This window comes from Alexandromys fortis, unplaced genomic scaffold, assembly GCF_014885135.2.
Source record: "Alexandromys fortis isolate MF-2015 unplaced genomic scaffold, M_Fortis_MF-2015_v1.1 scaffold_23, whole genome shotgun sequence".
Lineage (NCBI taxonomy): Eukaryota > Metazoa > Chordata > Mammalia > Rodentia > Cricetidae > Alexandromys > Alexandromys fortis.
The window spans coordinates 12,597,619-12,621,749 of record NW_026067907.1 but is presented as its reverse complement, the minus strand read 5'-3'; the positions used below and the strand labels follow the sequence as shown (position 1 = coordinate 12,621,749).

Below are 24,131 nucleotides of genomic sequence, written 5' to 3'. Positions count from 1 at the left end.
CGCTGGGATTAGGGTCAGTTATCTCACTCTTCCTGCACAGGATTGCAACCGCCGCACAGTGGCTTCTCCGAGTCCCCTGAGCACCAGTTAGAAGGGGAGCAAGGTGGGGCTGTGAGTTGCTATAATGAAGGGAGGGACTTGAACAATATGGTCTTCCCCTTGTTGTCCACTTTCCAAGGAGACAGGCTCTAGAGAGGTACAGCCATATCTGACTCAAGGCTTATCTCTTCTGCGATACTCTGAGGGTGTTTGGCTGCCCCTGAGCAGAGAGAGAGAGAGACAGAGAGAGACAGAGAGAGAGACAGAGAGAGACAGAGAGAGAGACAGAGAGAGAGACAGAGAGACACACACACAAAGAGAGAGAGACAGAGAGACAGAGAGAGAGACAGAGACACAAACACACACAAAGAGAGAGACAGAGACACAGAGAGACACACACACAAAGAGAGAGAGAGAGAGCGCATACAAGCCACATGACATCATTGTCACATGAGATCTCTGAGCTGAGCACTCCTCTCTTACATTCTCTCTCTGCAGCACTTCTACACTGTCCAAAGACTAAGAAACATAAAAGGAGACAGTCTACCAAGCTCAACAAATCCTGAGGGTGACGGTGACGCGTTCCCTTCCAAACACGACGTTGTGGGAGAGGCACATACTCCCCACCCAGAGAGGCGCTGATGACCACAGTGAGTCAGCTCTTGGACTGAAAACTGTCAAGGCCAGCCCTTCTCCTGGGTGACCAGGAGGCACTGAAATCCTCTTACGTTAGAGATTAAACATCCCTTAAAAAAATGCGAGTGAAATCATGAAATACTCCATCTGGTACTGAAGAAAAACAAACTACTTCCAGAAGTGTCTCGGGGCTCACAGACTCTAGGTCGAAGCCCTCTTTCCCAGACACCTCTTGAGCGAGCCTTGCTGAGCAGATGGCCTTACAGGAAGACTGAGAGGGACACGTGGCTCGTGGGGAGGCAAGGGTTTCCAGGCTAACCCACTAGGTGCTCCCAACACAGAGGACCATTTGTGGACGGGGACAGAGATTGAGCCTTCATCTCCAGAGGAAGCACAGAAATCCATGACCTCTCCTGTAGTATAAGAAAATAAGTCCACTGCTAAACCCTCTCTGTAGCCACTGACTGAAAATACTCCATGCCACGCCACCCACAAAGCACAGCCCTCTCCCAGTCTTCCTAGTTACGCACTGAGACAAGGCCAAACGCAAGGTCGTGCCTCCATGTTCTGTGGAAGCCCCGCACCAGGTAAGGCAGCGTGCACTCGGCTCCTGTAACTTCTATATACCAGGCCATGTACTCACCCAAGCAACAGGAAGATGAGAATCAACAAAGACCAGACTCACAGTGATATCCGGGGTGGTTATTGCTAGTGTTTTTCCACAGGAGCTGTGTTGAAATAGGAGCGGCGGGGCTGCGTCCCCGGCACCTGGCCGCCCGCATGGCTAGTTTATACCCAGAAATAATTACACGGAAACCGTATTCTTTCAAACACTGCCTGGCCCGGCTAGGTCCAGTTTCTTATTGGCTAGCTCTTACATATTGTTCTAACCCATTTCTAATATTCTGTGTAGCCCATGAGCTGGCTTACCAGAGAGGATCTTAACCTGCATCTGTCTGGAGTGGGAGCATCATGGCGACTCCTCCTCTAACCTTCTTTCTCCCAGAATTCTCTTCTGTATACTCCGCCTACCTAATTTTCTATCCAATAAAATGGGCCAAGGCAGTTTCTTTATTAGTAAGAAATCATTCCCACATCATTTCCCCTTTTTCCGTTTAAACAAAAAAGAAAGGCTTTAACTTTAGCATAGTAAAATTACATATAACAAAACAGTTATCAAGTAAGAATTACAGTTACAATATTTATATCTATTTTATCTCTTATCATAACTAAGGAAAACTATAACTATTTATTCTTCAACTCCATCAAAGACTCCAGAAGGATATAATATTATCTAAGTAAACAAGAAATAAGAAAACTCTAGAAATGACAGAGACATCTCGCTGCCTGGACAGTCACCCAAAGTTCCTCTGTACCGTTGGGGCATCCATCTTCGGCCTACAGGCCCATGGTATCCAGATACATTTCCATGAAGCAGGAAATTTTAAAGACAGTTCAGTCACTTTCTGCTGTGTTCTGTAGAATGTCTTGTAGACTCTTTCATGAATCAGGAACCCCGAAAGACCATCTCACCTTTAGGCAAGTTCAGCAGTCCTCTCTCTGAGGGTTCTCTGTGTCCAGTTTATGCAACAGTCCAGGCAAGAGCAGTTTCTTGCCCAAATGACTATCCAACTCCATAAGGATCCTCTTCGATGCCCATCTTCCTCTTGAAGTAGCTGGTGCTGCCAGGAGCAGACGTGTCTCCTTGTCATGAAAAGTCCTAAGTTATTAAAATATTTTAAATGCCATATTCTGCAGTCTTTGAAAGATATGAAGAATGCCTATCTAATTGAAATATATCTCTATATATCTAGAAAATCTAACTAACATGACTACAAGCTTAACTATTAGCAATGATTATCCATTAACAACCTATATTTCCTAATTATACATTACATTTTAAGTGAACTACATAATCACAATACCTTAATCAAGTTCAAAAATACATATACATATAACAAAATTGACCTTAAAATCCATACCAATGCAAATTATTCATATCTATATCATATCCCCCTTTAAATGTAAAAGAACATTTATAAACAATATTTGGGAACATGGGCGTAGTTTTTTCTCTCCAAACTGCTTCCTGCTGAATGGGGGCACTGTTAATCAGATCATTTAGGGTGTAACCTGTGTGTCAGGTTCATCTCGGTTGGCAGTTGAGTGAAGTAATTTTTTGAGGGTGTTCACAGCAACCTTTCAGGAGGGCGTGGTCTATCATACCATACCGGGATAGATGCAATCCATAGGGTCACATCCTCTGTGGAAACAAAAGAAGACCCTCTCCAAAGCATCATATCCTTAGATCCAAATTTTGAAGTCAAGATACCTTTAGAACATATGTGCAGGTTCAGCTTAGCAGCCCATATAATAAAATGTCTCTTTGTACTTAGCTCCTTCACAGTCAAAAATTTTAAAGAAAACACAATGTACATAATCCAGACTCTCTGTGAATTTTTCATTTTTACGTGGCTTATTTTTCTTTATTTCTCTTAATCTATAACTATCTGTACTTCTGTACTCTGTCTCTTTAAAGACTTTACCCTTTTTCTTTTTAAGACATTAACTTTATTCTTTATATTCTCTTTTTTTCCCCAAGCCTACGTACATTCATCCAACGGTGTCTGAATCTGTTTTACTGTGAATCTGTATTTTTTTTTTTATTATCCAGGAGCATTTCTTAAAATGTTAAGCATTTCTTAAAAACTTAAGTTGCACCATGTATAGGTAATACGGTACTGCCTGTGTCCTGCCCAGTCTAAACCTTAACTGCACGGTTTTAAGGTAATTACGGTAGTTCCTGCCTGAGATCAGCACAGTTCAGCAAGGAGCAGCCGCTCCTGCCTCAGAGTCATTTGGTGCTTTTGAGCTGAGCACAGTTACAGGCAAACAGCAGTTTACATTGGAGCCGCAATCAGCAATTTAATTTTGAGACTGAGTGTGCAGCACAGAAACTCTTTTTATCCAAGTTACAGCCAAATCTGACACGCAGAGCACTGCGCAGTCTGAAAACGCGTCTCTGTATGGCAGCAGGAATCCGCCATGCTCTTCCGCCTGCCTAAGCCTGATTCCGCCATCTGCCCAGGTGTAGGCAGGGAACGCTGAGCCATCGGCAGGTCTCAGAGCAATCTCCTCCGATCCCAAGTGGGAACAGAAACATCCAGTCCCATAAAAGCCTTGAAATGCTTTAAAGCCAGAGTTCACGCTGGCAGCATAGCACCAGGAAGCCGCGCTTTAAAATGACGCAGCTTTTTTTCTCTGCTGCTGTTGCTGAATCAGGAATCTCTCTACAGCATGCCACCAACAAAACAGCAAAAATCTGTGTTAAACTCTGTTTCCCTTATTTTTAAGCCTTCTCAGGTTTTTAAGTGGATTTAGCCCATCACGTCTGGGCGCCATCTGTTGAAATAGGAGCGGCAGGGCTGCGTCCCCGGCACCTGGCCGCCCGCATGGCTAGTTTATACCCAGAAATAATTACACGGAAACCGTATTCTTTCAAACACTGCCTGGCCCGGCTAGGTCCAGTTTCTTATTGGCTAGCTCTTACATATTGTTCTAACCCATTTCTAATATTCTGTGTAGCCCATGAGTTGGCTTACCAGAGAGGATCTTAACCTGCATCTGTCTGGAGCGGGAGCATCATGGCGACTCTTCCTCTAACCTTCTTTCTCCCAGAATTCTCTTCTGTATACTCCGCCTACCTAATTTTCTATCCAATAAAATGGGCCAAGGCAGTTTCTTTATTAGTAAGAAATCATTCCCACATCAGAGCTGGGAAGGCCACATGGCAGATTCCAGCATGGTTTTCCTGCCAACCCCACCAGACTCAGGCCCAGTCCCCGACTCCAAATCTGCCTCAGTTATCAGCTTCATGACTGAGATGGAGGGACAGGGGTCCCCTCCTCCGAGGGCCCATGCATGTGGGCTCTATGGCCACCATCATCATCACCTATCAACCCCTACAGACACGTGGTGGCTCCCCATCACTGGAACCTACTGCATGACCATCAATGAAGCGATAACATTCAACAGAAAATCCAGGCAGGAAAGGAAGGAGCTAAGGAACGGAATTGGCAGAATCATTAAAAGAAATGGAAATACTCTTAAACCAATTTCCAAAGAGGAGACTCCTACCTGCTACATCAGCTGGCCCCCCCAACCCCATTAACTGAGGGATGAGAATCATTAGAGGATTGAGGCCAGGCTGAGCCACATGGTGAGAGCAGCCTGGACTACCAAGTGAGATCCTGCCCCACTGTGGAGATATGGCCACTAGACACAGTCATCCCACTGAACATGGGGTGTCCTACAGACACACACATTGATGAGACAGAGGCACCCCCACTGGATACAGATGTCCCCATGGGTAGATATGCCCTCTAGACAAACATGTCTAATTGGATATGTGTCCCCGGACCCCGTTAGACATACATCTCACTGGAGACACATGTCTCACTAAGTAGATACATGCCAGGAGATACATGTGCCCCACTGACACGTATATCCCACCCAATCTAGACTTGAGCAGTTGATACACATTGGCCTTCAGTTTAGTCTGAACTGGACTGTGAATTCTCCTGAATAGCATCCCCAATTTGTATCACATAAGGGAAAGCTGCCATGACCTTCATGTCTTATAATTAGAGACGGTATCTCTAGGAAAGCCACAAGCACAGGGTTTCTCCAGTATCTGCAGGGAGCTTCTAGGAATAGTTAATGCATTCCTGATTGAAAGGTCAAATTCATGTCCTGGCTGACAGACTAAAGTGTTCAAGAGAACTGCCCCCCTAATAGGTTGATGGGGGAGAGTCTTCTGTTTTGTGTTAATTTCATTGGTTAAATAAAGAGACTGCCTTGGCCCTTTAATAGGACATAAAATTAGGTAGGCGGGGTAAACAGAACAGAATGCTGGGAGAAAGAAGCTGAGTCAAGGAGTCGCGATGATTCTCCTCCTGGACACAGACGTAGGTTAAGATCGTCCCTGGTAAGACACACCGTGGTGTTACAGGGATATTAGAAATGGGTTAGATCGATATATAAGAGCTAGCCAATAAGAGGGTGGAACTAATGGGCCAAGCAGTGTTTAAAAGAATACAGTTTCCGTGTAATTATTTCGGGTATAAAGCTAGCCATGCGGGCGGCTGGGTGGCGGGACACAGCCCTGACACCCACACTTCAACAATCGGTTAAAATGAAACTGATCCTTCAGCATTAGAGGTCAGAAGCGTTTCCTTTAAGAGTCCATGAGGATACTGATGGACCCAGTGGGTGGTCTGCAGCTTACCCCACACCCTAGGGTAGCTCTACCCAGTGGGCAGGCAGACCTCACCCTTTAAACACCACTGAAGCGGGATTAAATGAAAACTCAGGGTCAGAAATTGGTGCTCAACCTAAAGATCTGAAAAGCAAAACAGCCAGCACTGACTCTTACCTCGACCTCAGTCTGAAACGGCGATCCTGCCTCCAGGAATCTCACAATGAGACTGTGTTGAGAGCTGTCTTCCTGTCTTATAATCTAGGGCTGGGATTAAAGACATACATCACCGTCAAAGGCATGCACCACCCAGTTTCTATGGCAACTAGTATGACTACTGGGATTAAAGGTGTGTGTTACCATAACCTGGTCTGTAAGGCCCACCAGTGGGACTGTTTTACTCTCAGATCTTCAGGCAGTCTTTATTTATTAAAATTTATTAAAATATAATTGAAATGCCACTACACCCACCCCAGGATCCCATTTCTAGCAACACTGCTCCAGGACCCACCCATTCTTCCCAAGTCACCACAGCCCCAAGAATGCGGACCCCATCTAAAACGATCCTTCAAGTCAGTACTCAGCTGAGCCTGCTCCAGGGAGGAAGGTGGAGCATCCACAGCACACTGCCCTTTTCTGACCTTTCATTTAGTCCGTACCCTACCTGGATTCCTTGGCCTAAAAACAGGAGCTCACGAAGAGGTTTCATGTCTAACTTGATTTTTTAAATGGTAAATGTTGGGATGATATTCAAGCATGAGTTCATCTGTCTCTGCAAGACCAAGCTCAGACAGCAGCTTCACGGTCTCTTCCTCTCTTCCTCTGAAATCCCTTCCACAGACAGCAAAGCAGCAGCGGAGTTGCCGGTGCCTCTCGAGGGATGTTGGCGTTTTTTAGCTTAGTGAAGGCAGTTGTATTCACATAACACAACAACGCATATTGGAATTACCACTAGGAGGGCTTCACAGAGGTGAGGCTCGGCAGCTAAGGACCCAACACGGGTGGAAATGAAGACAAGGAGGTGTCACCATGACGGGCTTGGGAAGGGTGGAAATGAGCAGAGAGACTGGGTGTGTCATTCAGGACCCCGGTGAAGCATCTTCCTTGCCTGGAGTCTGCACCGAGTTCCCGCTCCTGAGCCAAGAACAAACGGCAGAGCTCCAGGGGAGACCTCAAAACTGAGTGATGGTCCTAGTGGCCACACTCGTCTTCAGGGCTAGAAAAGGCAACTATGGCAAGGGCCAGGTAAATCTAGTCCTGAGTCCCCAGGGTTGTGGAGTGAGGAACTGTGGATTCCACAGGATTTAACCAATTCAAGGAAAAGGCACAAGGGAGCCACACACTGGTCTATGGGAAAGAGACAGAGAAAATGTCTCCTGTGAAATCTGCCTACCCTCCCCAGAAAAGTCCCTACTTATACCCAGGTCCCCAGCAGTATAAATTAGTTTACTCTCTGTCATCCAGTCCATTCCCAGCTTGAATTACTGTACACAAAAGTACTCAAAATTCTTGTAAAATATAAAAATTATTCTAATAACAGTATTCTGGCAAATTATTAATAGCTAAAGACGATCATGGCCAACAGAGAACCCTGCCTTAGGAATTCCATTCCCCGGGCAGAAACTTGTGGCTAACAAAACACGATTCTTTTTTGTATAAGATGTGTGAATTTCCTTCCCTGTCACCCTAGAAGCCTAGAGCTGAGGAGAGGCACAGGATCCGTGTCCTCATTTCCACCCGATCTGGGGTCCCACAGTCAGGAGCACTTAGGCAAAATGCATAGTCACCCTCGGTGCTTCCATTTCCCGGGTACCACGGCCACGCAAGCACCATCAGCATTCCGGCAAACGCCCAGGTCACCCTAGGGCTTTCCAGCCTATGAAATCTATGCACATGCGCAACATAACCAAGCTGTACATCTGCATGGTTACATAAGCCCCTATGCGCATGCGCTGAACTACCTCTAAAAAGCGGATGTTCCTACCTCACGTTCTCTTTAGCCGCATTTCTTTCAGACAGGCCTGTGCACCCCCTTCTTTCATCTTTATTAATAAAAGCTCTTAAAGTGGGTTTCCTTGTATATCTCATGGTCCGTTCTGGCACATGGTGTTACCAACCTGGATAGGAAAAGACAGCTTGGCCTGTCGGAGTGAACTCTCATCTGGTCCCTTTCATGGCCCTGGGTAGCGGCAGACAGCACACACCCCAGCAGTCAGGCAGGAAGCTGAAGCCTGGATCGGCTAGCCGCTGTGGAAGCTGGACATCTTATAAAATACCCAGGCCAAGAGTCACCAGAGACTTCAGCCTGTCCTCAAGGAAATAAAGGGCTAGACTCTCCTGTACCTCTGTCCATAAAATGCCCCTCAACCAATCAGGACAAAGCAAATCTTGTTTTCACGTCTCTTAAAGCCTTGTTAGGGAGTAGAGCTGATAAGATCTAAATTTATGGCAGCAAACTCAGGCCTGGAGAAGATCCTTCCCTGAGTGACACTTCAGTGGGTGCTTCGGAACATGGACCAGGTTTCAGCACTGAATCTGGACCCAATAGCTGCAAACATTCCAGAATGCGACACTAAATAGAGCCGGCCCTCCTCCTAGACTAGGGAGCTTTCTGGAAAGGAGATACCCCCTCCCCCAGTGCTCTGCACACGGTCTACCCTGGCCCAGAAGCTCAGTGATTGCCACTTCAGACACAGCAGAGCAACTCACGTTGTAAGATGTGAACCCCTTGGCATTCAGCATGCCTTTAATCCCAGACTCTAAGCCAAGGCAGGTGGATCTCTATGAGTTCAAAGCCAGCCTGGTCTGTATTGAGTTACATACAGGTCAGTCTGGGATACATAGTGAGATTCTATCTCAAAAATTAAATTAAAAAAATATTTAAAGGTACGAAACCCACAAACATGTTGAGAGAAGGTGCCCTACTCTGTGTGTGCTCCCAGAGTGCTGCTGCTACTGCTGTTGGTGGTGCATGCATGCATGTGTACGTGCGTGCATGTGTATGCAGGTGCATGTATATGTGTGTGTGTATCAGAGTGTCTGCATAGGCATGTGTCTGTGTGTGTTCATAGATATGTATCTGTGTGTCTATGCGTGTGTGTGTGTATGTTGCATGAGTGTGTGTATGTGTGTATGTTGCATGGTATGTGTGTGTTGTATGGGCAGGTGTGTGTATATATGTTGCATGGGTGGCTGTGTGTGTGTGTGTGTATGTTGCATGGGCAAGTGTGTCTGGGGGAGCATAAACAGAAAAGACAGTCCCTGAGGCAGCTGTGGAGAAATGAGACCCCTACTCCCAGAAACATTTGAAATCCTCTCTCTCTCTCTCTCTCTCTCTCTCTCTCTCTCTCTCTCTCTCTGAATGATATGTTTTGCTGTCACTCTTTGACCTCCGCTCATGCTGAATGTAAGCACGTTCTGAAAGAAAGCCAACTTTTTCCCCCCACCTCCACTAGCGCTAGGGCTGGGCCACGCTCACCAAAGTGGCTCCAGGTCAGGGATGGAGCCCACTGCTGTGAGGTTCTAGGTCTCTTCTTGTCATCTAAACCAATACTGGAGGGCAGTCTCTGTGCCAAGGGTACAGCTGCCAGGCCAAAGGGCAAATGCAGCATAATTTTAGCAGTGACTGCCAAGTGGGTGAGCCAGATTCCTGTCTCTGCAGCAGAAACCTAACAGGACAGCTCCAGGAATGAGGAGTTCTCCTGGCTTGTGGTTCCAGGCTCAGGTTAGTCAGCTCCATCGCTGTGTGCCTGACGCAAAGCAGGAATTTAAGGCGGTGGGGATGTGTGGCTAGGATGCTCATGCAAGGGTGGGCAGGAAATTGTGTGAGACAGGCAAGAGAGGTACTTCATGGTTAAGCTTCTAGCCACCCACCTCTTCCACCAGGACACCTCTCCCAAGAGTCCATTCGAAATCTGAATCCATCAATGGATTCAGGCACATTCAACCTTGTAGTGGCATTTCATTTGTATTTTAATAAATAAAGCCTGCCTGAAGATCAGAGAATAAAACAGCCCCACTGGTCAGCCTTACAGACCAGGCAGTGATGACACACACCTATAAACTCAGTAGCCACACTAGTTGCCATAGAAACCGGGTGGTGCATGCCTTTAATGCCAGTGGTGCGTGTCTTTAATGCCAGAACTAGAGAGGAATGTAAAATGGGAGGAGACAGCTCTCAGATGCAGTCCCATTCTGAGGTTTCTTGGAGGCAGGATCTCCATTTCTTACTGAGGTAGAGGTAAGAGCCAGTGACTGGCTGTTTTGCTTTTCAGACCTTCAGGTTGAACCCCAGTTTCTCTTTCTGAGTTTTTACCGATCATTCTTCACAACCTTTTGACATTGTGGCATGACATCATCATCTACAAACTTCATACTCGAGAGAGAACCAGGGAATCAGGTTATGAAAAAAAATAAAAAATTCTCATATCATTTTCAGGACTTTTTGATTTTCCAGATTCCATGTGTAGCATCCTCAGCCCCAGGTGGTCTGTGGGCTACGAAGCACAGATGCTAGAATGGCTGATGAGGTCATCACCCACACGATCTCGGGAAAGACCCGCACTCCAGGCCCACAGGCATATCTCATTAGTCTCCTAGGCTGTTCTTCATCCATCCACGCTGACCGTCAACATTAACCATCTTATCAACTCCTCCTCCCCAGAGGGCGCAAGCACAGCAGTCCACATCCATCTTTGTGACACAGGGCACATTTCAAGTTACTGTGGATTGCTGGGCGAGCGTGGACAGCACAGCACTGGGATAGAAATCCTAACGTAGTGTGGCCGAGCACATTCCCACAGTCAGTGCCCACTGGCTGACCCTGTCTCGGTGTCCAGTGGCCAATGCTGTTTTTCTTTGGGAAAACATCACTTTGCATTCCTCTCTGGTCTTCAGCTCCTCTCCCCTGTTGACTGCTATTGCAGAGATGTGTATGTTGCTATTTCAAGGCTGTACATGTTGCTATTTCGGCATTGTACATGTTCTATTTTGGCATTGTAGATGTTGCTATTTCCACATTGTATATGTTGCTATTTCAGCGCTGTAGATGTTGCTATTTCAGCATTGTACATGTTGCTATTTCCACATTGTAGATGTTGCTATTTCAAAGCTGTATATGTTGCTATTTCAGCGCTGTAGATGTTGCTATTTGTGTTATAAATCCATTCTACTTTGATGTTTGTGCTTGACTTTCTCCTCACCCAGAGCACTTCCACTTGTATAATAAAAACTGAAACCCCTCTCCCTTTATTTGCTTTGGGATTTAGTTTGTGTCTCCTCTATTCAAAATCATTAATGTTTTCCAGCATTTCATAGTTTGATGGTTAAAACCAGTTGTCCAGCTGGTCTCGGTACTGAGATTAAATTCAAACCTATGTCACAGACTCCCTGATGAGGGATTTTCCTCTGTATGCTGTGGATATGTTTTATTAGCATTGGGAATAAAGAAGCTGCTTTGGACAGTGGCTCAGCAGAGTAAAGCCAGGCTGAATATCCGAGCAGAGTAAAGCCAGGCTGAATATCCGAGCAGAGTAAAGCCAGGCTGAATATCCGAGCAGAGACAGAGAGTAGGCAAAGTCAAGCAGACACCATGTAGCTGCCGAGGGAACAAGACGTGTGAAAAATGAGGCAACACCACGGCCACGTGCCAATGCATAGACTAATAGAAATGGGTTCGTTTAAGATGTAAGAGCTAGCTAGAAATATACCTGGGCCACCAGCCAAGCAGTGTTGTAATTAATATAGTTTCTCTGTGATTATTTTGGGTCTGGGCAGCCAAGAAACAAAAGCACAGTCTCCGTTTGCAGCTCCCCATAGCTTTAAGGGCCCTGGACTTCTGAACAGGGGTGAAGGATGGAAAGGAGGAGCAAGAAGGAAAAGAGAGGGGAGATTGAGGAAGAGATGAAGTGGAGGGGGAAAAGTAGGAGGGGGGATGCCAGTTTGCTACTGTGGGGGATTTTCCCCTATAGCTCAGAAACCCAGTGAGCTTGTCACCTGCTGAGGACAACTGCCTAGGCCTTGTCCTGGATGCCAACCGCTACCTTAGCCAGGGCGCCTCTTGGGAGGATGCGGACCCACTTGTCATATACTGTAGGTGCGGAGTGCCCTCTGCTGGACACTTGGAAGAAGGACAGCCGAACAATCAAATTGGTTTCTGAATCGTTAAGAGAAAATGTCACTGTCTTTGTTTATGTTGCAGAAACATAGAGTGAGCCCTAAAGTGGCATTTCATTTGAATTTTATTTTTTTTTTGGTTTTTCGAGACAGGGTTTCTCTGTGGCTTTGGAGCCTGTCCTGGAACTAGCTCTTGTAGACCAGGCTGGTCTCAAACTCACAGAGATCCGCCTGCCTCTGCCTCCCGAGTGCTGGGATTAAAGGCGTGCGCCACCATCGCCCGGCTCATTTGAATTTTAATAAATAAAGTTTGCCTGAGGATCACAAAAGCAAAACAGTCAGTCACTGGGTCTTACATCTACCTCAGTCCAAAATGGTGATCCCGCCTCCAAGAATCTCAGAGCTGAGACCTATCTCCTCCTGTCTTATAATCTTCCCTAGTGCTGGGATAAAAGGTGTGTGCCACCACTGCCTTGTCTGTAAGGCTGTGCCTGAGGAACACAAACCACGCTGGGAGGTGTGAAGACAGCCAGGTCATCTGAGCCCCTCACTGAGTCTAAGTCCAGCATCAAGGACACTCATTATGCCCACAGCTTTCCTAACCCAGACCTTGTCTGACCTGCAGCCCAGGCATGCTATTCCAAATCCCCTGGGGAGAGGTTCACGTTCCACAGTTGACAGCTTCCCAGGTAGGTGTAGGCAGAGACTGCTCATTCATTCCTGGCTGCCCAGACCTGAAATAATCACACAGAAATGGTATTAATTAAAACATTGCTTGGCCAATTAGCTCAGGCTTCTTATTAAATAACTCTTACATCTTAAATTAACCCATTTCTATTATTCTGTGTTTTGCCACCAGGTTGTGGCTTACCAGGTAAAGTACCAGCGTCTTTCTCCTTTGGAAGCTACTTGGCATCTCCCTGACTTTGCCTTCTTTCCTCTTCTATCTGCTTGGAATTCCCACCTTGCTCTATTCTGCCCTGCTGTAGGCCAAAGCAGCTCTATTCATTATCAATGGTAACAAAAACATTTACAGTATACAAGGAGAATTCCACATCAATTAGGTTTCTCCTGTGTCACAGAGAACAGATGGTGCAGCAGGTGCTGATGAGGACTGCCCATGACTGGCACTCTGGGCCATTAACCTATCCACTGCTGCAATCCTCACTGTCACCACCAGGAGGTGCTGCTGTGACTCTCTTCTTACAGATGGAAGCTGACTTCCCTCATGGGAGAGAGGGGATGAAGTGGTGACCTGACCTTCATGGAATGACCAGGCAGTCATGAGAAGAAAAGTCCCTCTTTTCATCTCTGCAAAGTGACCTGAAGTAATCAGCTTCCTTCTGTCCTGTTCTTGTGAGCAAAGTTGATGTGGGATGTCTCTCTGTATGCTGTGAATATGTTTTGTTACCATTGGTTAATAAAGAATCTGATTTGGCCAATAGCCAGGCAGAATAGAGCCAGGCATGAAATCCAAACAGATACAGAGAGAAAATGGGCAGAGTCGGGGAGACGTGAGCAGATGTTGGAGAAAAAAGACGTGAGGTAACAAACATGAGCCTTGTGGTAAAATATAGAATAATAGAAAAAGCTTAATTTAAGTTGCAAGAGCTGGTTAATAATAAGCCTGAGCTAATAGGTCAAACACTTTGTAATTAATATTAAACCTCAGAGTGGTTATTGGGAACTGGCAGGCAGGAGAGAAACCTCCAGTTACACAGAGTCCCTTTGAGATGGCTGGCCCACTTGTTTGCCCTTCATTTATGTTTTCTTTGGCTGTTCCCCAAGCCAGCCCTCTTGGACTCTGCTCATCTCAAACATGCCATCTGTGGTATGCACAACTTCTCAGTTGGGAGCTACAGAATTCTTTCAAGGAACTTGCAGCATCCCCTTGAACTTGCAGCATCCCCTTTGTGGGTGGCAGCCACTGCTTCTCTGCTCTTGTTAGCAGCTGCATGAAGCAAATATGCACCTGTCCCAGTACACAGGTCCTGGTTTGCCTGTTCCAGCATTCCAACTTGGGTGTCTTCCCCATTGCACCTACCCCAGGGTTCCTGCCCTATTTCCCCTGCCCCAGGGCTCCTGCCCCATTGCCCCTTCTTCAGGGCTCCTGCCCCATTGCCCCTGCCCCAAGGTTCCTGCCCTATTGCCCCTTCTCCAGGGCTCCTGCTCCATTGCCCCTTCTCCAGGGCCCTTGGTGGCACCAAGCAGCTACTTGCAGGGCTTCATCCTCTTGCCTCTCTCAGTCCCTTCTCCCAGCTGGCCATGTGGAAGCAAAGTACATTCATATGTCAGCAGAAATGAACTGTACACCCAGATTCCCAGGATGCTTGGGTCCTGGTGAGATGGGCTGCTCTGGCCCAGATCCATGAGAGAGGGGTGGCAGGAAGGCCTTGACTTGCACTAGCTTAGGGTGATGCTTTGCTCACACGTGTGCAGCATCTTAGCCTAACTCTGATGTCCACACACTGAGAAGTGGATGTGATCTTGTGCCCCGTGTTCTTTCCTACATAAAGGCAGCTGTCTGCTATGCTGCCCAATGCGTTTGGACATGCCAGGTCCACCCCCTGAGAGTCCTCTGCCCTCCTGGCCCTTTGCTGTGCTCTCTGCCTGGCGAAATGAAGGTGGGGGTGTTGTGTCTACATGAAGCAGATCTTTGAAGACAACTGTCCTGGGTCTCCATGCTATGACTCAGGTTGTAGTCAGGTAAGGACTGACCCGGACCTAAATATCAACTTGGTAGTGCCAGGTCCATGAATTCAAAAACCTCTGCCCCGCAGGGCTCTACTGCCCTCCTGGGCTGAAACACGGGGGCCAACACACATAGTTCCCCTGAGCATCCAGTGCCCCTTGGGAAAATCCTGTCAGGACCAGGGAAGGCCTCAGGAGAGTAAACTGTCCAGCCAGGATACGACACTCAGAAACCTGCACCGAACTCAGAGCTCTCCTGTGAGCGGGCTTTAGAGGGTTCTCAGAATTCAGAATAGGGGACCTACCCTTGGGAAATAGCCGGCTCCGAGGGAGGCTCTGAGATATTGGACCAACCCGTGAAGAAGAAAGTATTACATCCGTGGGGTAACACGGCAGGACCCTGTCCATAGGGTGTGATACCACTCACAGTCTCGCAAGCCCCTCAGTGGCATGACGTCACAGCACTCTGCAAACAGCGTCTCTCAGATCAGCACACAGTCTAGAGGCTCCTGGCCCCACAGTCTCCAGAGCATGAAAGTCATGTGCGGTGCTTGAAAAGTCAGAAAGCTGGGGAGGGAACCTAGGCACGCTTCCACGGGAGAGTAGCAACCGTTCCCGTTAATGTGTGAGGTCAGCCCTGCACAGGGCACAGAGCAAAGGGCACAGGGCCTCCCACACACCTGAGACTCAGGGAGGCAGCCTGGTTGCCAGCCCTTCCAACAAGCCAGGGAGTCTCCAGGGCTGAGCTCTGCCTCCCTCTGCAGAAATGAAGTAAAACGTCCACTTCCCAGCAAAATAAATGGCAAAAGTTGGAAAGTATATAAATATAAATGATTAAATCTGAACATGATGGCTGATTCTACATTAAATGCGAATTCCATAAATTTGGAGGTATCAGTGTCCTCTAAAATGCAAGGGAACGCCAACGGATGACAAGCACGCAACACGTGCTCGGGAGATGACAGGTACCACGGATGCTTACAGAACAGTGTGGAACCTACTGACAGACAGACAGACACACGCCCTGGACAAACAGCTGCAGTCGGGACACTGAGCCAATGAGATGACTGGAGAAATAAATGGAGACCAGAATGTTCCTGCCCACAGCTCCAAGCCCCCAGCAGGACGAGAATGGAGAGGAGGAGCCGTGGTCCAGCCAGCCTTGCCTCTATTCACAGAGAGACTTCTTCCAGGCCTCCCTTCTTCCAGAGGTAAAGAGAAGCTCATAAAACAGAGTCAAGGAAGGAAAAACTGCTGTCCCATGGGTCTCGGACACGCCCTTCCACCGTCTTATACCAACCAATAACCAACCACATGCCAGCCCTGTGTTTATCCCTTAACGCATGTGTGTCAGTCCTCTGGGTCCCTGAGTCGGGGCTGCCCTGCACAGCTGCTTGGAGAAATGTTCTCTTGACACCTGGATAAAGGCCTCTGCCATGGGGGCTGGGCAAGCATCCCCAACCTGTGACACTCTGAGCTGTTAACCATGTTAAGCTCTCCTCAGAGCCTCGACTCCCCCTGCTTCTTCCAGCCCGTGCCCTTATGCAGCTCCTGGTTGGTCTCCATTTGCAGGGAGACAGAGTCGCTGCCCGGTTCTCTAGACAGAGGAGGGATGGAAAACGGCACCTGGCCGAGTGCGGCCGTCAAACCTGTGGACACACCAAACACAGGGCTGTGTGAAGCACTCTGCATCATCCCTGGGAAGACCGATCGTTCCTGTCACCCACACACACAGCAAGCATCAGTTCCCAAGCCTACTCCCTGCCCAGGACAGGTTTTGGAATGTCACCTGGGGTGGTTCCCATCCTCCAGACCTCTCCAGTGCTTAGGAAATTCACTCCCTTTATGAATGAGAGCTGTGCTGTGTGGGATCCCTAAGGAGAGTCTTCCTGAGAAGTGGGGTACCGGGAGAGCTAATGCATTGCAGCACCCACAGAGCTGGAAGACCAGAGAGTCTGGAGTTAGCTGAGGATTAGCATCCCTTGGACTGAGGAGAGAGAAGACCTAGGACTTCAGTCCCAGCCCAGTGCTGCTCTGATGACTTTGCAGCCCTTGCTTTCTCTAAGGCTCAACAGACCCCGTCAAATGCTGACAATGCAGACGGTGTCCACAGCTCCCCTGGCCTGAAACTGTCCTGTGACTGATGCTATGAACCAGGAGGCAGGGCCCTGAACTTGAGATGACTGACTCAGGCCAGTGTGGACTCCGGAGCACTTAGCACTCAGCTACAAAGTCAGAGGCTGGGCCACAGCGGCCAGGGCTGGCAGGGTTCCCTTTGTTTCTTTCCTTATCCACTCTCAGACATGGCAATGATCCCCAAGGATGAGACCCTTTCCTCCCAGGTTTAGTGTCTGCAGACATGTAGCTCCTCTACAGGGTGACTCAAGCCCCAGAAGAGAGTCCTCAGAAGGAGAGCGGCAGACACTGCACTGTGCACAGCACTTCTGAAAAGCCAAGGCTCTTCCAGGGCTTGATCCCATCAGTGCGTAATAGTCAGCTTCCGGCTGCACTGGGTGTTCAGGAATGACACAGCACCCTGGGTCCTGTGACCCGACTCTGGTTCACAGTCTATGTCGTCTGCGTCTGCACAGCTGCCTGGTTCCTTCTGGTCACAGTGTGCACAGAGCACCTGGTCCTCACACATGCCTGTTCCTCCTTCGGACCTTTGCTCACACAGGTGAGCCTTGCACATGGCATGGACTTGGGTCACGTTTTCTATACATCCTGTCAACCTGTATGTATGTACTTGCGTGTGTGTGCACACCCGCTTATGTGCCTGAGTGTGCAAACACGCCCTATGTACACGTGCTGTCACAGGCCATCCTCAGAACTGGCCCTCACCTTTTCCGTCGAGACACTTGCCCTCCCGACCACCTGTCCCATGAGTCCCCAGGGTTCTCCTCTCTACCTCCCACCCCCACCCAGGGATGTGAGCTTATGGGTTCGTGTTGCTACACCCAGCTTTGGTGTGGGTTCCGGGAACTCAGGTTCACCTGTCCCAGCAGCCCTGTCTCTGGGTTTGATGAGAACCTAGCAGCCTCCTGGGGAATTGTGGGAGCAGTGTCTTCCCTGCTGGGTCAGGTTAGGAACCAAACTTCTGAAATGTCAAGTTGTTGCATAGGTTTGAGGCCCATCTGTCAGAACTCAAAGAAAAGGCACCGCAGACCTTCAAACCAGAGACCTGAGGACCTCAAGGCATCCTACAGGCTTTGGTTCCTCAAGGCCTAAGGCCAGTCTCCATAGCCCGCCTGAGCCAGAACCTTTGCGTCCTGCCCAGCCGTGTCAGGGCAGGTCCTGCTATGACCTCACCAGGAGCCATTGTGAGGGTTCTACCAGCAGGTGTGACCTGTGGCCCCGCCTGGATTCTCTGGGTGAATTGAGAGGCGCTGTGGAGTGGTGCCCTGGGCGACTTTATTGTTTCTAGCGAGGTTGTGTGTGGTTTTTTTGTTGGTTTTTATGTGTGCTATGTATGTGTGTATGTGTCAGTGTGTGTAGGTGTGTGTTTACAGGTTTGCTTGTGTGTGTGGCTTCTGTGTGTGTATAGGTTCACTTTAGTGTGTACATCTGTGAGTGTATATCTTGTGTATGTATGTGTGTGAAACTATATACATAGGTTCAAGTGTGTGTGTGTGTGTGTGTGTGTGTGTGTGTGCCCACGATGGTAGGGGCACCTCTATGCAGAAGAGTCAGAGTCTGACCTGTGGAGGTCAGAGGTCAGCCCAGCTGCTGTCTCTAAGGTAGGCATCCATCTTACCCATTTTGAGGCAGAGTCTCTCACTGGCTGGAGCTGGTCAAGCGTCTAGACCGGCTTGCCGGTAACTGCCAGGGATCTGCTGTGCCAACCCCACAGTCTCAGATTAAAAGTCTGTGTGGCTAATCTGGCTTTTTAAAGTGTGAGATCAAGAGATTGAATTCGGCCCTGTTCCTACATGGTCATCCAGTTCCCTTCTGAACTACCTCCCCAGCCATTAATTGTGTGGGTTTGTTTGTTGCCCTGTTTTGCTTTGTTTGGTTGGTTTTTCATTTGTTTTAATGTGGACAGATACTTGGTCTGTGCGCATGTCTGTGCACCACATGTGTGCCTGGTACCCCAGGAGGGCATGAGTCCCCAGGAAGTGGAGTTACAGATGACTGTAAGCTGGCCTGTGGGTGCTGGGAATTGGATCTGAGTCCTCAGGAAGAGCAGTCAATGCTCTTATAACCTTACCACTGAGCAATGTCTCCAGCTCTCGTGCCTAGATTTGTATGTTTGGCTTTTTTACTTTTATTTTTATTTTGGAGTTTTGTTAAGAATTTTCTATGAGTTTTTATTTTTATTATTTTTGCTTTTGGAGGGTGGGGGTTCTGAGACAGGCTTTCTCTTAGTAGCTTTGGAGCCTGCCCTGGAACTCACTCTGTAGACCATGTTGGCTTCAAACTCACAGAGATCTGCCTGCCTCTGCTTCCTGAGTGCTGGGATTAAAGGCGTGTACCACCACCACCCAGCACATTTTATTTTTTAATGTGTATTGAACCATCCCTGCACCTCTGGAATGAAGTCATGGTGGATAACGTTTTTGATGTATTCTTGAATTTGGTTTGCAAATATTTTATTGAGACTATTTTGCATGTATGTTCATAAGGGAAATTGGTATGCAATTTTCTTTTTTGCTGAGTCTTTGTGTGGTTTAGATATCAGAATTATTGTGGCCTTGTAGAAAGAAATAGGCACTATTCCTTCTGTTTCTATTTTGTGGAATAATTTGAGAAGTATTGGCATTAATTCTTCTTTGAAAGTCTGGTAGAATTCTGAGCTGAATCTATCTGGTCCTGAGTTATTTTTGTTTGGGAGACTCTTAATCATTGCTTCTATTTCATTAGGGATTATTATGTTCATTTAAATTGCTAACCTGGTCTTACTTTTACTTTGGTAGACTGTATAAAGAAATGTATCAATTTCTTTTAGGCTTTTCCAGTTTGGTAGAATACAGATTTTTTTTAAGTATTCTCTGAATATCCTTGGTATCTGTTGTAGGTGGACTTTTCTTTCCCACCCACCAGTTCCCAAATAACCAACACAGAGACTCAATATTAATTATAAATGCTCAGCCAATAGCTCAGGCTTATTACTAACTAACTGTTAAAACTTAAATTAACTCATATTTATTATCTAAGTTCTACCACATGACTCATGGCTTGTTACCTCATCTTGTACATATCCTGTTTCCTCCGTGTGTGGCTGGTGGCTCCTCTGACTCTTCCCTCTTCTTCCAGAGTCTTCTGTGCTTGATTGTGCCACCTATACATCCTGTCTAGCTACTGGTCAGCCATCCTTTTATTAAACCAATCCGAGTAACAAATCTTCACAATGTACAAACAGATCTGCCCCCCTTTTCATCTCTAATTTTATTAATTAATTTGGATCTTCCCTCTCTACCTTTCCTTAAGTTGGCTAAGGGTTTATCAGTCTTACTGATTTTCTCAAAGAACCAACACTTTATTTCACTGATTCTTTGTATTGTTTATATTTTATTAATTTCAGCCTTGAGTTTGATTGTTTCTTGTCACCTACCTTTTTGGGTGTTTCTCCTTCTTTTTGTTATAGACTCTAGAGCTTTCAGATGTGCTGCTAAGTAGTTAATACAAGATCTCTCTAATTTTTCTAGAGTTTCTGTTGCAAAGTTGGGTGTTATTCTAATGGGTCCGCCTTTATGTGTTACTTGATCTTTTCCCCTTGCAGCTTTTAATATTCCTTCTTTGTTCTGTATGTTTAGTGTGTTCTGCGGAAATTCTTTTCTGGTACTGTGTATTTGGTGTTCCACATGCTTCTTTAGGTGGGGAACTTCCCTTCTGTGATTGTGTTGACCCAGGTTTCTTCCCTTTATCCCCATTATTCATAGATTTCTGTCTTTTTGTGCTGTCCCAGATTCCCTGGATGGTTTTTACCTGGATTTTTTGAGTCATTTTCTTTAACAAAGGGATACATTTCTCTCCCCTTGTCTTCAACACCTGAGATACTCTCTTCCATGTCTTGTAAACTGTTGGTGAAGCTTACTGCTGAGGTTTTTGCTGGACTTCTTAAATTTTTCATTTCCAGCTTTATCTCAGTTTTAGGGTTTTTTTAAGTGACTCTATTTGCACTTTCATAATTTGAACTGTGTTCATTATTTCATTCCCCTGTTTGAGTTTCACAGGCTTCATTAGGGATTTATTAATGTCCTCTTGAAGGTCCTTAGACATATTCATAATTGTTATTGTAAGTCCTTAGGTCCAAGCATTTCACAGAGTCTATTACACGACTGCTGGGTTCTGGAGGAAGCATATTGTTTTGACTGTTGATGCTTGTGTTCGGGCTGCTGTCTAAAGCGCTGGCCTAGGATGATTGGGGTGATTCTAGGTTTGGGTACATGATCTAGTTGTTGTTGGGTGGGTTCTGTCCCTTGGTGTCTGAGGCTCTCTCTAGACCTTGGGAATGTGTGATACCTGTGGACTTCCTGGTAGAGTGTGCTGCTGCAGATTGGGGGATCCCTGAGAAGAATAAAGGTGGGCTACAGAGAAAGGCTGAAAGGGTCTTCAGCAAAGAGCTAAGGGGATCCTGGACACCCCAAAAGTCAGAGTCCCCAGTGTTGGCAGAGACTCTTTGTTTGTTTCCTGACCACTCAAACCCAAATAATTACATAGAAACTATATCGATTATTACACTGTTTGGACTATTAGCTCAGGCTTCTCATTAACTAACCCTTATATCTTAAATTAACCCATTTTTTATTAATCTGTGTATCACCATGAGACTGTGACCTCCTGGTAAGGTTCTGGGGTGTCTGTCTTTGGAAGCTACATGGCCTCTCCCTGACTCCGCCTACTTTCTCTCTACATCTCTGGATTTCCCTCTTGATTTCACTCCACTAAGCCATTGGCCGGAACAGCTCCTTTAATAACCAATGGTAAAATAAGACACATAGTATACAGAGGAGAATCCCACATCACCCCAGTGAGTTTGAGATGTGGTAGGAAAGGGGACCCTGCAAACAGATTGCAGTAAGGCAAAAAATAATGCGGAGAGACAAGGATGAAAGGGATGGGGACCCTGGTTCTCCAGTGAAGGGAGTTGGGGTGGGAGGTGGGGCACCGGTAAGCAAGGCCTTACCAGGCCACCCTGGAGAACAGGAAGTCTAATTACCAGAATCCCTGCCGGGGTGGGGTGGGGTGGGGTGGGGGGAAGTCCCAGGTAGAAAGTGTTTGTGTTTCTAGGTATCAGGTAAGGAGGGGTAAAGCTGAGTGCACAGCAGCATCCAGTGAGTTCCCAGGGAACAGGTAGAGTGGGAGGAAAGAGGCACTTGCAGCCTTTGCTGCAGGGCTGGGGATGCAACTGGAAATGCTGTAACGGAGGATTGGAAGGAGAATGAACATCACTGCCCCAGTACCAGCCCAGTGTGGTCACCGGGTGTCCCAAGTAGAGAGTCCCTTAGACTTCGCTTTTGATTTTAGCTCTTTTCTCTCACATCTTTTCATTATACTTATTTTATTTTTCTAGGTTTTACTATGCTTTATTTCATCCTCCTTTTCTTCTTTTCTTTGTCTGTTTTTAGGTAGCATTTGCAGCAATCTTAGCTACAATGACTTCACCCAGTGAGGAGGGGGGGTCCCCAAAGTCCAGCCCAGTGTCTAGTCTTTTTGAAGAGGAATGCTTCCAGTCTCAATACAGAGTCCTGAGGACCATCGGCCAGGGGAGCAACGCCAAGGTCCAGCTGGCCCACCACCGCCTCACAGGTACCCCCGTGGCTGTCAAAGTGCTTCACAAAAAGAAGAACTGGTGTCACCCAATCATGTCTGAGGTAGATATCATGATGATGGTCAACCACCCCAACATCATCTCACTCCTCCAAGTGATTGAGTCTGAGAAGAGAATATACCTCATCATGGAGCTGGCCGAGGGACAACAGCTTTATCAATACATCCGAAAAACTGGTCGCCTGCAGGAGGACGAGGCCCGGGGGATATTCAGGCAAATACTAGCAGGTGTGAGCTACTGCCATGAACTTGGAATAGTCCATCGGGACCTGAAACCAGACAATATCATGCTGGATGGGAACGGAAAAGTCAAAATCATCGACTTTGGCCTCGGCACACAAGTCAAACCTGGGCAAAGGCTGGACCGGCACTGTGGCGCTTACTCCTTTGGGGCCCCTGAACTCTTCCTTGGCAAGCTATATGATGGCCCCAAGATTGACATATGGACCGTGGGAGTCGTCTTATACTTCATGGTAGTCGGGAAGGTCCCATTTGATGCTGTCACGGTACCAGAACTGCGAAGACAGGTTGTGTCAGGGAAGTATACTGTCCCCTCTAACTTGTCAGAAGAACTCCAGGACCTGCTTAGCCACTTAATGACAGTCAACCCCAAGTTTAGGCCCACAGTGACTGAGGTGATGACACACCCCTGGCTCAGGGAAGACTTGGAGGCTTCACCCAATCACTGTGAGAAAATGGTCCCCAGCTTGCCTGACCCGGCAATTGTAGAAGCCATGGAATATATGGGGTTCCAAGCCAAGGATATCAAAGATTCATTACGTCAAAGAAAATACAATCAGACTATGGCATCCTATTGCTTACTGCAAGGGCAGGCTCTCCAGGGGCATGGCTGTACAACCCGGGCTCAGCCCATGAATCCAGGGGTGACTCCACTTCCTTCCCTTGAAGATCCTGCTGCTTTTCCTCTAGAACTGAGGAGGAGGGGAAGTGAGCCGACCCTTGGCACATTACTCAGAGGGCCAGCCACTTATGGTCATGTGCCTGCCTATGGCCAGCAGGCGGGTCAGAGAGGAAGCAGATGTCCCACTGGGTCTGCTCTCCCTCTCTGCAGGCCGCTCCAGAGGTCGTCCACACCCGATCAAACCCACCAACGCACCAAGAGTGCTCCCTGCATTTACTCAAGGTGCAGCAGCAGGGGAAACACAGAAGACTTAAGCTCCCACGGCTGCTCAGCAGAGGGCAAGCCCACCCACAGACAGGGCCAGCCCAGGGGCATGAAAGGATGGACAAGGAGGATGGGAAGCGCCCTGACAGGACTGTGTTGCTGCTTTTCTTCAAGGAAGAAACCTCGCCGAGGGCAGAACAGAGTCTTCCCTCAGAAATGAGGCACCAGGAGAGTCTGGAGAACAAGGAGCAGGCATGGCCCAGGTATCGTTGTGCTTTGTCCTTCCAGGTCCCTCCTCCATTACTGACTTCCACATCCCCCACCACCCTTCAGCAGAATTCCTGCCTTCTCTAAGTACATTCTTTTCCATCCCAAGCCTCTCCCTGCTTCTGTGTTTCTCCTCTTCACACCCTGGACTCAATACTAGTGATGTGAACCCCTCTCTTCACCTGGACTCCACCTCCTCCCAAAGCCAACAGCTCCCACAAGATGAGAACT

At 47.5% G+C, this 24,131-nt stretch overlaps 1 protein-coding gene across 1 annotated transcript; it reads left to right on the top strand.

Moving 5' to 3' along the window:
* The first annotated feature begins 22,332 nt into the window (after positions 1–22,332).
* On the top strand, positions 22,333–23,853 carry LOC126497768 (sperm motility kinase 2B-like). Its single transcript, XM_050135944.1, has one exon. The coding sequence runs from the start codon at positions 22,333–22,335 to the stop codon at positions 23,851–23,853; it is 1,521 nt and encodes a 506-aa protein (XP_049991901.1).
* The last annotated feature ends 278 nt before the right edge of the window (positions 23,854–24,131 follow it).

What these genes read in the sequence shown, in the direction of transcription:
- LOC126497768 (XM_050135944.1), top strand. Translation starts at nt 22,333, where the DNA reads ATGACTTCACCCAGTGAGGAGGGGGGGTCCCCAAAGTCCAGCCCAGTG.